Genomic DNA, 13,150 nt, shown 5'->3' with positions numbered 1-13,150 from the left:
TCCTGTTATTTCACTTAATGACACTCCAAGGGGTTGGTGTTGAATAAGAAATCACTTAATGGAGATTGTTTTCAGAAAACTTATTCAACAGGGAAACACAGCCAGTAGCAACAACAATTCACCTAGCAATAACTACATATTTACCTGAATTTCTCCAGTGATTGGATGGGAAACAGACTTTGTAGCTTCAGTGGGCTGCCAAATTAAAATACATAAATAAATACATAGGCATACACTCACAAAAATACACATATGCATCTTGGAAATAATAGGTTATCTAAGTTAACATTTTTAACAAGTATTGTTTACATTGCTCTGTTACCATTTATTTTTCCAAAATGATTTCATTGTCTACACTTTGTATGTTCAACAGTAGCAATTGTGGTATTTCAATAATACTTAAAGATTCCACTCCAGCCATTTTCATAGGCCTCCCACAGCACAGGAGCGGACAACCTGGGCATCAGCATCTTTACAGTCTCAGCACATTGGTCACACAGGGAGACTTGGGGAGGGAGAGATACAGCACTATCCCAGTCTTACAAAACTGAAAGTTGTAAAGAGAAACCAAGTAACAGGTCAAACACAACACAGGCATATTTCTATTGAATGACATGGGTTAGAATAGTTTAAATCAAGTTTAGGTGAGTGTGGATAGAAAGAACGGAAAGAATGACACTAAAACCAGGTAACAATTATAAGCGGATATAATAATTCCATACCAACTCCTTATAATGCTTTTTTGCTTTATTCCATGTTCTCTGATAATCAGTTCAACTACATCATTTCATCTTCAAATCCCTCCACAGATTTGCCATCTACTGTGACATGAAATTTGTCGTCCGCTTCACAACTCTGTAAAGTCTTGCCTGTTCCTGACTATTCTCTATTTTTGAGCTTCTATAGATTTCTGACAAAAGCAATAAAATCCTCAGAGAGTATCTTTTTATTTCTTTTTCCTTTTCCTTGTGTTTGTTAGCAGCTGAAGCATAATTTCATCATTTGCTTCAAATCCTGGACTCTCAACAAATGCTGCTCTGTTAAACGGTGGTGCCCTTGAGCCACCCTGGACCTACCTCTAATCTGCAAGCTATCAGTCGATCAAGAAAGCTCTCTGGTTCTGTAGCAAGATTTGAATATTTTTGCATTCTCTCCACACGTGCTTCCTTGGTTGATGCAGAAGAAAACAAAGGATGCAAACAAGGACAAACTTACTGTTCTCTGAAGACTGATCTAGAAACCATCCTTTCCTGCTTTTCCAGATGTGAATAGCAGCCTGACAGACTATTCTGGGCCATTAGGATTTCTTGTACTTTCTGAGAATAGTAAAACCTGTCTGTTTTGTGTCCCCACCCCTCCAAAACTTACAGATTTTCTCAGGGTGCTGAATGGTCATTTTTCTAAATTAGACCAATACGGGACCTGCATCTCCTAGACGAGAGCATTTGAAATCAGGGTGGCGTACTATCCATTCCCTTAGTCACTCAGATCTGAGAAGGACCAAAACTAATCAGAAAAATCCTAACCAAATACTCATGCAGCAGAAAACAAGGGAGACAAACAGTCAAAACATGCCTGTTATTCATCTGAATGTCCCTGAAGCCAGACTGTCTCCTCAAAATGCATCAGTGTGAGTAACACAACAAAACTCCCAGATGAGGCGAATTTTGTACTCCCTGTCTATACTTACATTTACTGTCCTCTGTGGCCTTATTTTTGTTTGTTTGTTTTACATGCATCATCTTGCCTTCCAGTTGTGTTTCTTTAAGAACAACAGCTTTTTCAGAAAAAAAAAGTTGATTTTGCTGAAAGTTTATGTGCCTTTCAAAAGTAATTTTGGTGAAAAATTTTTACATCAGCTTTTCTTTAGTACCTTACATATTCTGTAAAGAAGGGTAATTCATCTAAAAGCTCAAGAATGTCACTAGGCCATGTAGAGTTTATAAAATGTTCTGGATCCTTAATGATTCATCTAACTTGTATATATTGATAGCAAACAGCTAAAATCTGTTTGGTCCTTGAAAAAAATGTTCAAAGATAGAATTTCACTCCTTTTGCCAAAGACAGTGAGCTATCTGAATATCATGCAAACCTGGCAAGTAGGGCATAAATGGTTTATATTTCTCATGCTTTACCCCTACAAAGGGATTATATTGTCCATTAACAGTTCAGACCTCAGTCTATATTTGCACTGACAACACCAATGCTACAAAATAACACGGAGTGATCTGTACATGTCTAGCAAATAACTGTGAAATATTCTAAATGGTCTGATATTCCAGAACTCTGAACGGCAAAAAAATAATTAGTCTGGTTCACCCCAAATATCTTGTAACACAGAATGTCTCTTCTGTCAACTGATGCTGTAGGAGGGTTCAGACATAAGGGAGAGGGCATGGTGAATTTGTGTTGGTACTCTCAAAGGCAGTTAAAGTGGAGTTACCCTTTAACTGCACAGATATTTTGCCTTCATCTATGTCTGTAAAAATACACGTGCATTTTTAAATCTAGTCATTTCTATATCATCATTAAATCTCTATATTCATTTCTAAGTCTGTGATCCAGTATGTTAAATGATTCGTGTTCTCTCTGATGTCAGCTGATTTAACACTGACCAAGAAGAACCAGCCAAATATTTCATTGAAACAAGAATAATTTAGGCTGGAGGGGACTTCTGGAGGTCATCTGGTCCAACCGACAGCTCAGAGCAGGGCCGAGTTTGAAGCTGAATCTGGATGTAAAGGCAAACATGCAATTAAGTATCTTTATAAATAAGGGTCTCAGTGAAGATGAATTTGAAAAGCAGGAAAAACAGTTCTCTTCTGTCTTGCCTAGGAGCTAGGGGATCTAAGGGTTTAGAAAAACAGCCCATTCTTCTTCAATACGAAAAGACAATTAAAGGTTTCTAGAGAACATTTAATATCCAGGATGTAATCTGGATTGTAGCATGATCTTGCATTTACATTACAAAAGGAACAGGTCTGGACATCATACAGCCTGCTCACAGCTCCCAAAAGTTAAGTCGCCTCTGTGATGCAGAATCTAATTTCTTTTGATACTCTTTTCTTCTTCGCTCCCCCAGTATAATAGCTGGTGCTCTGCAGTGCTGACTTTCACGCCTGCTGGCAAAGGTTGTCATTACCATGATGGAGAAAACTGTTAATGCCAGGCTCTGGCACTGTGCTCCATCACTCTCCCTGGTGATGGGATGAAGCACTCGATGTAACGGTCTACACTGCAGAATGTCAAAGACTCCTACAACCTTTTTGGAGTGTACATTCTATACAAAAAGCTTTAGAAAGAGTATTTTACTGGCTAAAAATATGATCAGTAGCAAAAGCAAGTGTTGGCAGTTTGGATATTTATTCTGTCATGAAACTTTGACAAATGTAAAGAATCAGTGCTGCAGCCTGACTAGAAGTGATGCCAGGCCAAGGCAGGGAGGCTTTTGAGAAAGGATGAGCAGTTGCTTTCTCTTCTAAGAGATCTCAACACCATTATAAACTTGGCATGGTGTCAATGAACAGAACCTGTACAAGTCAAGAGCAGCCTTTGTTTTTATAAAAGGAATACCTCTCATTATGATCTTCAGAAATAAAAAAGGGTGTTTTAAATACTTACCTGATTAGTTTTGACTCCTGTATCCCCTATATGAAGGCATTAGTTGTAATTTTTTTTTTGTTTCATCTTTAGAAGCCTCCAGATGAATTCTTATAAAAATTACTATTTTCGCAAGACTGATTTTTATTTTGGGTGTTATTTTTTGATGAAAATGTATAAATATGATAGGCGACCTGATCCAATTTTCACTGTGGAAAAAAAAAGGCTACTCAATTCCCACCTGCCCTCAACCAAGAATACAGGTGGGTGCACAAGGAGAAAGAAATTCAGTTGAGATATGGACAGAATGTGGCAAGGAAAATGTGAAACTATGGTTAACAAGTTCACAGGAGTTAGAGAGTGAGAAAATACATTTTGATGGCAAATTTATTTTTCATTCTTCTCCTGGCTTTCAGAGAAATGCTTAATACTGCTACGATTATTCATGCCTTGTAGCACTTCAATAGTAGCTTAGTACAGAGGGGTAAATACCAGTTTTTACTAATACAAGCATTTTCTATGTAATTAGTACCTCACCCATCATGTAGCATACAGTTCAAAAGCAATACAAACAAAGACTGAAAAGGGAAATTATTTCATTTAAAAAGAGTAGTATTAAGTTCAAGGAATCTATTTTCAAAGAGGGTCCAATCTTGTATGACCTCAGATAAATCACATAATCTCCTTTCTTAACTTCCAAATGGTATAACTTAACAGTAATACTCATCACTGTCACAGAAATGGATTCATCAATACATGCTGAGATCTCTTGCTACATTAAGGAAGATAAATAGACAGTTATTCCTATGACCAGAATGATATTTCTGTATAACTGAGAAGTTTCTTACCTTACTGCTATGCCGCTTTTTGCTCACTGAGGGAGAACCAGGCTGACCAGGGCTAGGAACAGCGCTGGAGGCAGCAGAAGTGGTTCCAGAGTGGACGTGAGATCCCTTTTCCACTCCTGAGGAAGCAACCAAAGGGGCCTGCTGTAGAGAAACCTTTTGGAGCTCTGCAGCCAGCTGCTTAGGATCAACCCCTGGGGACTTCGCTTTATCTACTGGATTAAAGTAAAAGAGCTTTGCATTGATAACTGCTAACACATTCAGCTCTATCTTGCCATGGTACAAGAGCAGGATATTGATATTTACAAATTTTCATATCATTTGCTCATATAATTTGAAGACGCAAAAGCCAGTCTATGAAAAACAGAGTCACCCCCCCACACACAATTTCAACATCCCAATTTTAACCTGTTTACTTTGTTGAGTCAAATAGTACTATTTATCTCAAAAGCTTTCTCTACCTGAAGTAAATTAAGCCTTGGCTGATCACTTTGAATCATCCTGGAGCAAAAGACATTGTTAAAGACTGGCCTGTGGTTTGGTTCACTATTGAGAACTTCTGTTTCACCAAATGTCTGAACTTTGCTATAACAAATTTTAACCTCAGCTTTTCTTGAGTTAAACAGCTGTTCAATAAAACTGAATTCTGCTCCTGAGATAATTTATAGAAAAATAAAGAGACTAAAATAAGCTCAAAACTTTAGGACCACAGACAGAACAAAATGAATGCAAATGCAGAACCACAGCCCTTATTCAGCTTCCCTTATTATACACCCTTATATGTGTCATCTGTGTTAGGGTGTGTCTGAAATGAGTGGGTGTAATTTACCCCTTGTAGATGACTCTTCCCTTCCTTTTAACAGACAAATGAGGCCAAGTTTCATAGGTGCTCTGAAGTGCTTAGAGCTAAAATTATATTAGGCTCAGCCTGCATTCTAGATTCTCAAAAGTATTACAGGTTTAAGGTCTTTACTAAAGTCATTGATCTGGTTCTGCTAAAGATTAGGCAATATAAAATTTCTGCACATTTCTGTTCCAAATTCACTGTTGTGACAATGTCTGGCAGTTTGTTTGTTGGTTTGTAGCTTACTATGTATTATGCTTTTCCCAGAGATTTAAATTCTTTTCAGTCTGGACAGCACAGGGGAAGGCAATATGTTAGCCTTATCTTGGCTGCTGGGCTGCATTAGGTTTAGAGGAAGGGAAACTGCTCCTTTCCAAAGAGAACAAACAAGCCTAACAGAAGCAAAACCTCAGATCTACCTCAAAGCTCTGTCAGACTCAGTATTCATTTGCAACTATTATCAATAACATCAATTTTCAACAAAAGGTAATTTCACAGTAAAGAGGTTAATAGATGTGAAGTGCTCCAAGGCCACAAAATAGAGAATTTAATCCAGCTAACTTGTACACCGATTGATAAGAGTGCAGCCACAAAACCACGGACGCCAGTATGGAGCCCTGAGAAGCAGGTAAAGCAACCATTTAATCTGCACTGGGCTGCATAAAGGGCTGCATTACTAGCAATATTGTGGATGCTGGTTCAAAGTTAGATTAGGTCTGATTATATAGCCTGCAGTCATGGTACTGACTGAACAGAAGGGAAACCCCCCAAAACAGCTGTCATCTTAGAAGTCACATAACAGAACTTTACACAAAGTACCCTCCTATTATAGCCCCGTAGCCTAGTAAATACAGCATTGTCATCACTAGTAACAGGCCACAGGCTTTGTAGTAAGCTAACACAGGCCTCAGGGCTTGTCAGGTTTTGTTTGGGGTTGTTTCAGCTTCCTAGGAGGTTTAGGCTGTTTAGGTGTAACACCAACTGTCTAACGACCAGATGGCTATGACCTCATTTGTCTTAATTATGCTTTACTTTGTGTAATTGTGTGGTATAAGGGCTATTGTTACTAATTTTCACACACACACACACACACACACACATGAATAACAAGTAATTATGCTTTGTAGAATGAACTATTTCTGACTCTCGACTCTATGACTCTAGATTCTAGACTATGCAGCTTGTAGTAGTACAGGCCTGGGATGATGGCAGAGACCTTGAAGGTTTGGGCACAGGATGATAACTGAGGCCCCAGGGCTACCAGCAACTCAATGGTCAGTTACTGCCACTAATCAAAAGTTAGGAGCCGGGCAAAATCAATTTTAAGAGCAACAAAATGAACAAAAACCAGGTACCTAACATATGTAAACTGTACAATATACAGTAAAGTCATACGTAATATAGAGCTGCAGACCAGTGAAGAAAGAGCAGGGTGTGAAGCATACTAGAAAACATGTAAAAACAGCCTCAAGAAGACCCTGAAGTGAAGAGGAAGGAATCATCAACATCACACACCTCCCAAGAAGGAGGAGGAAAAAACTCTCCCACAAACATCACACTTCTTCCAGCCAGTTCCTCAGGACACTGTCAGCTTGCTGCAATGCCCCCAGACTGACGGCACTGCTCCGAGAAGCAGTGGAAGCGGGAGCACAACATCACAGAAAAAAAAGGGTAGCTAGCAGGAGGTTTCCCCTGTATAACAGATGTTAACTGCAGTATTGCTACTGAGATTTCCTTTGTATTAATTAGATAATTTGGACTGTGACAATATCAATGGAATTAGACTACTAATAATACCTGTTTGTTGTATTTTGGTATGCTGTCACGACTTTTAGTTAGCCCAGTAATAAATTTTTGGCTTCATATATAAAGTGTGGTCCCTTTTTTTGCCCATAACAAGATTTCAAAGGTAACACTTGGGTTTACAGTGCTAGTATCCTTGCCTATACTATATCCAATTTTAAGCTGCCCTCCAGTCCTTAAATATCAAAGCAACGGCTTATCACTTACCTGCCTTTACTGGGTCATGCAGTTCCAGGTGCTGGGGATTCTCAGAATCTGAAAGCATGTTGAGGTCCCTAAAGAGAGCAATGAGAAGCCTGAGACAAAAGAAACTCTTTCCTCATACCCTCATTATTGTATTAAGTAGATAAATGAATAGTGGTTCATGACAGAAAGCAGCTCCCAAGCATGGCCCCTTCTTAGCTGATATATATATTAGCAATGCTGCTAAAGTCAAAGAGCTAAGGAGAAAAGGTTCTTTTAAGGTGAAATCTTTAATGGATTGAATGTGAGTTTATACTGGAGTACATACATTTCTCATGATGCTTAAATGACTTTCATCTAAAGGCTACATATTTCAATAAAAATCAAGTTAGTGCAAAATTATCATCTTCTCTTAATGGTCAGCCACAATAAATTCAGTGAATTGTGTGTTAATGAGAGGAGATTGTGGCCTGAAAATGGAGACAACCTTGTCTATAAAAGTATAATTAGTAAAATCTGCCTCAACTTATGTTTCCTTATGACTTTAAAAGAAAAAAAGGACAAACATATAGACCTCCCAAACTCACACTGAACTCTTTTGCTAATTAGTCCATTGGTGCTTCAGGATAACAAAGGTTCCACCTTAACAACTGTAAATAAATAAATAAATAAATAAGCCATGAAAAGCCAAAAAAATGGAAACAGAAAGATGGGGAAAAACTCACAGTCTTACACATATTTCTGCTTCCCCACTCTGTTGAATAATAATACTTTGGACTTCTTCATAAGTTTTTCCAGTCAACAGGATGCTATTCCATTCCAGCACTTGCATTCCTAAGATGGCAAAACAGCACCAGATCAAGCACTCATTTTTTTGACAAAGGCATCAGATAGTCTACTTAGACAAGATGATTTGATGTGACATTCAGTGAATGTTGTTTAAATGGCACAAAACATTAGCAAAGCCCTTTCACTTCACACTGATGAGACCTTTGAATGTTATGATCCCATCAGCTTCAACTTACCTGTATAAACAAGTTAGGAGCTGAATTTCCTTCTCACTCAAACTCAACATGCACTGTCCACAGTCTGGGTTGCATGATATTGAAAAACTTTTGCAAGACCAAAAACATGCACACTAACCAACATGGCAAAAAACCAAATCATTTTATATATTAGACATTTCCTGGCCACGCAACATCTTGGAAGATAACTGTAGACAGTCCCCCTGTGGTGGCAAATAGCTGTTGAGCAGTTGAGGCTCAAAATGGCACTAATTTTGTGAATGTGATTTGGCAATTCAAATGCATTTTCTTGACTCTGTCAGTAAAAACAAAAAATATAAATATATGAAGGCATATGGACTAACTGGTTTCAAGTGAAAATCTACCCCAAAATTTCAAATATCAGCTTGGAAATATAAAAATTCAGGCTTAAATTTTACTTTCACACCTTTTCTTATGAGGAAGATGACAAAGTGGTTTACAATAATTCATTCCAGAAGACAGGAATGGAGATACAATAAACAGGCTGAAAAATATTGAAAAAATCTTAGCTCTAATCTTTTCTGTCTTTTTATTGTCTGTTCCAAGACCAAGGCAGGACACTTGGTATGGAGCCAAGTATCACGAACTAAGCCACTGAATTCACTGTGGGGAAATTTTATGCTCAGTATTTGCAGAGTCAAGCCCTCTGTAAATCATGTCAGATGTATTCTGATAACATGAGAAATATTTAGGGTTACAGCAGAAAGTTTTCAAAGAACATATTGCAGGTTTATATCGGGGAGCTAGGGTTCAGGTTCTGAAAGCTGTATTCATATTTTGAGTAGTTAGTCAAAAGAATAACTCCAAAGACATTAACTTCTCACTAATGTACATAAGAAGATCAAAATCCAACCCTCAGGCTCTAGCAGTAAAATTTTCTTAATGGGACAAATTACTGAATTCTTAATATTTCACTAAAAGCAATATATTACAAAAAGTCTGAAAACCACATCATCTGCACAGCAAAGAAAACCACAAACACTTAGCTTGCTATCACTTACACAGATAAAATCTGGTCTTCACATGGGTCATATTTTTATTTTGAGAATCCTGTGTCGTTGCATACAACAAATGGGAAAAATAATGGAGTAAAATGTGGAGATAAGCTCATAAGAAAACATATTGTTAAATAAAATATAATGATAATTGTTCACGGAATAAAGTAGATGGAATTATGTGATTGTGAAAAAATATGAGAGATAAAGACTATAGTCATTATTTATATTATACCATTTTCCATAGAATTCCATGCTTTAGGATTTGAAGTATCATATTTGCTCATAACTTTTCTCAGTAAGAATTTAGCATCTTGTTCACAGCAGTCAGCTTACAGAAACGCAAACTGTGAAGAATGACTAACAAGTGATGCTCAGAAGGCAGTAAAACCAGCTGCTTGCAGCCAAAATAGGTTTGTCTGTCTCTAAAATTTAGCCCTTTTAATTTACCAGCCATTATTCAAAAGGATGGTCTTGCTTTTGCCTGTTAGAGTAGATCTGATTTTAAGCTCAGTTCCACTGGAATAAATAAAGAATTATTATGAATAAATGCAGCTCCTCTTTGTTTTCTGCCGTATAAATATAACAGCATGTAGTCTGGCTTTAGAAGACTTCTAAAAAGGAAGGAACTGAACTTATTTGCAATGTATGCCCTCATAAAGCTAGTACAGCATAGGATGTTGAGTACGACAGTAGAAATTCCTTGAGTAGGACAAAACAAGCCATCACTTCCATATAGTAGAGGTAACAAACAAGAAGAGAACTGGAAAGTTTTAGATATTTGAGAAAGTGGGTAATGCCCTTTTCTAAAAGAAGAACCTTGCTGACAAGATACACCCCATTACCATCCTATATCTATCACACACCACTTGCAGAGCTTCTTGAGAAAATTTACAGAAGTATATGCCCATGAGGCTGTCATCAACAAGTTGCTTTAACTTAAAAAAGTAGCAGGAAGAGCTTAGTGGAGTAGTACTGCAATGCTGGGACAGCTGGGTTCCTTCACCTGGCAAATCTAGTCTCATTTCCATTGATGAGAGTTTCGCTCTTGAGCGCAATGCCACCATGGTAAATCACAGTAAGGCCATGGACACACGAACAAAGAAGCAACCCAAAAGGAAATTAAATCCCACCAGTCTGGGTTCATGCAGAGATCCATTTTACACTGTCGGTACAGAGGGAAATTGCTTTTTTTGGATGCCTTGTGGATTCACATATGTTCAAAATCAAAGCAACTTAAACATGACTTAACTGTTCAGGCTGGTAGCCCTGGGGCCTAAAAGAGAGGATTTTAAGCAAGAAGTTGATTTCTGTTTTGTTAAGGAGTAACCGCTAAATATTTTTTGCATTAAAAAAAAAAAAAGCTACAAAGGAAACTCTTAAAGGAAATGTGAGTTTTATCAACAAAAAGAGCAAAAAAAGTACCAAGAAGTCACTGAAGAGTAGTGATAATAAGACTTTTCCCCTAAAAATCAGCCATAACCTGCAACTGGTCTTTGGTAGTCAGGACATGCTATTCATATTTCCAGAACTCTATACACTTCAGATCACAAGGTTAGTGAACAAAAAACAAACTAGGAGAAGATGAAAAAACTTGCATTGTTCTATGGCAACTCTACTGTTGGAAGAAGAACCAGTAATTACCCTGATAATCCAATCCATAATTCTTGTGCTTCTAGAATCTTTTTTTTTTTTAATTGGAACTGTTACTTCCCTCATTGATGGTGAGCTACATCTTATTTTTAGCAATATCAACTCCCACAGTCAGTAGATCAGCTATAATTACACATCAAGACCTCTGCCCTGCTCCACTGAGTGTGCTGACATATGTCATGATTTGCCCAATCTCTATTTGGTATCTACTTTATGGTGAGATTTAGAGCGTGGAATCAGGAGAGGTTTAATATTTTCTACTGAACACTGTGTGATTATTCTAGAGAGGGAAACTCATACATGCACAACTGCCATGAAGATATCCACATTTAGTTAGATTAATTCCATCCTTTCCCTTAAAAAATGTGCTATAGTCCTGTTTTGAAAGAGAAAAGCCTGTGGCAAACACACTATGAGTTTGCTGTGTTCATATACTCCTCATTAGGCATCTGCTACTGGCCACAGTTGGAGACATTAGCAAAGTCTCCATGTACCTTTGCTCTGACACAGTATAGTCATTATGTTCTTACAATTTATATATACTCCCTAAAGTACCACTAAGATTCTGTCTCAAAGTCCCCTGTATTTGTTACAGTTGCTGTTCTCAGTGCTTAAGCTAATGGCTTGCTCCTGTGGGGAGGTCAGCGGTGACACAGACCAAGTGAGGAAGAGCCACGTGTTTCATCAAAATGGTCATAAGAAGGAGAGGGTGGAATTGTTAAACTATATCATATTACTGTACTTTGTAATTATTTAATGCTTAACACTGCTTAAGATTGCCAGGCTCTTTTAAGCAACTAGTAAATTGTTAACTTGTATTATTTTTGCACAGCCATGAATAGGCTAATTATTTGCTATCTGATAAAAATAAAAAATGAAAACTGCAGAACCGATTTCATTTTCTGACATCTTGACTAGTTCTCTGACAGCTTCTGAAATAGAAGTTAAATACTGGTGAAATTTGAAATCCGTTTGTAACAGTGAAGGGGCAGGGACTATTCAGAAGTAGCTTCTGTCAGCTCAGGATGAAAGTACTTCACATAATTATCTGCAGTCCTGTGTAGCATTCAGCATGTTTTGTTGACCCTGGAAAGGTCTGTGAGATTTTTGGAAAGAGAAAAACCTTGCGTACAGAGTTTTAATACCATGGAAAAAAGGGTGAGTTTGGACTCAAACCTAGGGCCAGACCTGAACTTATAATGCAGTATACAGGTGCTCGGGAGCCTGAATCTAAAACCAAATATGTGAAGTTGGTGTACTGAAACTTGCTTGGACTGGCTATATGGGTTGGGATTGGGATCTTCTGTTTAAAGAGTATGTTAATTTTTATTGCCTGTGCCAAACAGCTAAGCCCTCTAATTGCTGGATACGCAGAGTCGTAAACATTACATGGGGAACAGCTGTTAGAAGAAAATGCTTACAGTGGAATAGCTTGCTCAGGCTCATGCAATAGCTGCTCAGTCTTGTACAATGTTTTACAACTGCTCCATTGAAAAGTGCAAAATGCAGCTCACCACTAACATTCAGCTGCATATATAAAATAAGGTGCCTTTTAATTTTAGATGTTTCCATATATTTGAATTAATTTACAAATATTGCAATATTGCAGATACTGCAAAAAGTTAAAGTTTGCTTTCTGGATGATGCTAGTGCTTCATATACCTATGCTACAGCTCTAAGTGTCGAAGAATGCAGAAATAGCCTATTTTAGGCATATCAGATCTGCACAGTGATGTCCTTAAAGAGTTCAGAGTGAAGCTCCATGAATTATCTGATTTGGTCTATTTTGATATAAAGACATAATTGTTCCTTACTCATTTCAGCTCCTGTACTTGAGTGGGTATGTACTCAAACTACTTATCTGCTTGTTCATAAAGGGGAGAAAAATGTAGTGATGATGAAAAAGTCTGCAATATTAAATGATCAGAAATTAGTTTCATAGATATTATTGAAATGTATGTGTATCTAAATCTCATAGCTTTCCAAATCTTGGTTTGCATTCAATTTAAAAAGTTAGATATAATTGCACCCTGAATCATAAATCACAGTGTTTAGAAAAAATTTAAACTAAAACATTTATACTTTGCTCTCATGCCTTTTGGCCCAAGTAAGAACTATGGTTTTGTTCCAAGAATTAATTCAAAAAGACTCTTAATTTTCGAAGTATTTCCTATGCTACAC

General features: G+C 37.5%; 1 protein-coding gene across 1 annotated transcript in view; it reads right to left on the bottom strand.

Annotated features, from left to right (window-relative positions):
• The window catches only part of PCLO (piccolo presynaptic cytomatrix protein), a 371,358-nt gene that overhangs the window by 77,801 nt on the left and 280,407 nt on the right, over positions 1–13,150 (bottom strand). Inside the window, exons 12-15 of the mRNA XM_026071312.1 lie at positions 8,001–8,109; positions 7,300–7,367; positions 4,449–4,660; positions 145–195 (exon numbers count right to left, since the gene is read on the bottom strand). Of these exons, the coding sequence (XP_025927097.1) occupies positions 145–195; positions 4,449–4,660; positions 7,300–7,367; positions 8,001–8,109 (440 nt within the window). The remainder of the gene's footprint in view (positions 1–144; positions 196–4,448; positions 4,661–7,299; positions 7,368–8,000; positions 8,110–13,150) is intronic.

Source organism: Apteryx rowi, unplaced genomic scaffold, assembly GCF_003343035.1.
Source record: "Apteryx rowi isolate R43461 unplaced genomic scaffold, aptRow1 scaffold_108, whole genome shotgun sequence".
NCBI classification, from domain to species: domain Eukaryota; kingdom Metazoa; phylum Chordata; class Aves; order Apterygiformes; family Apterygidae; genus Apteryx; species Apteryx rowi.
This window is presented reverse-complemented; position numbering and strand designations above follow the sequence as displayed.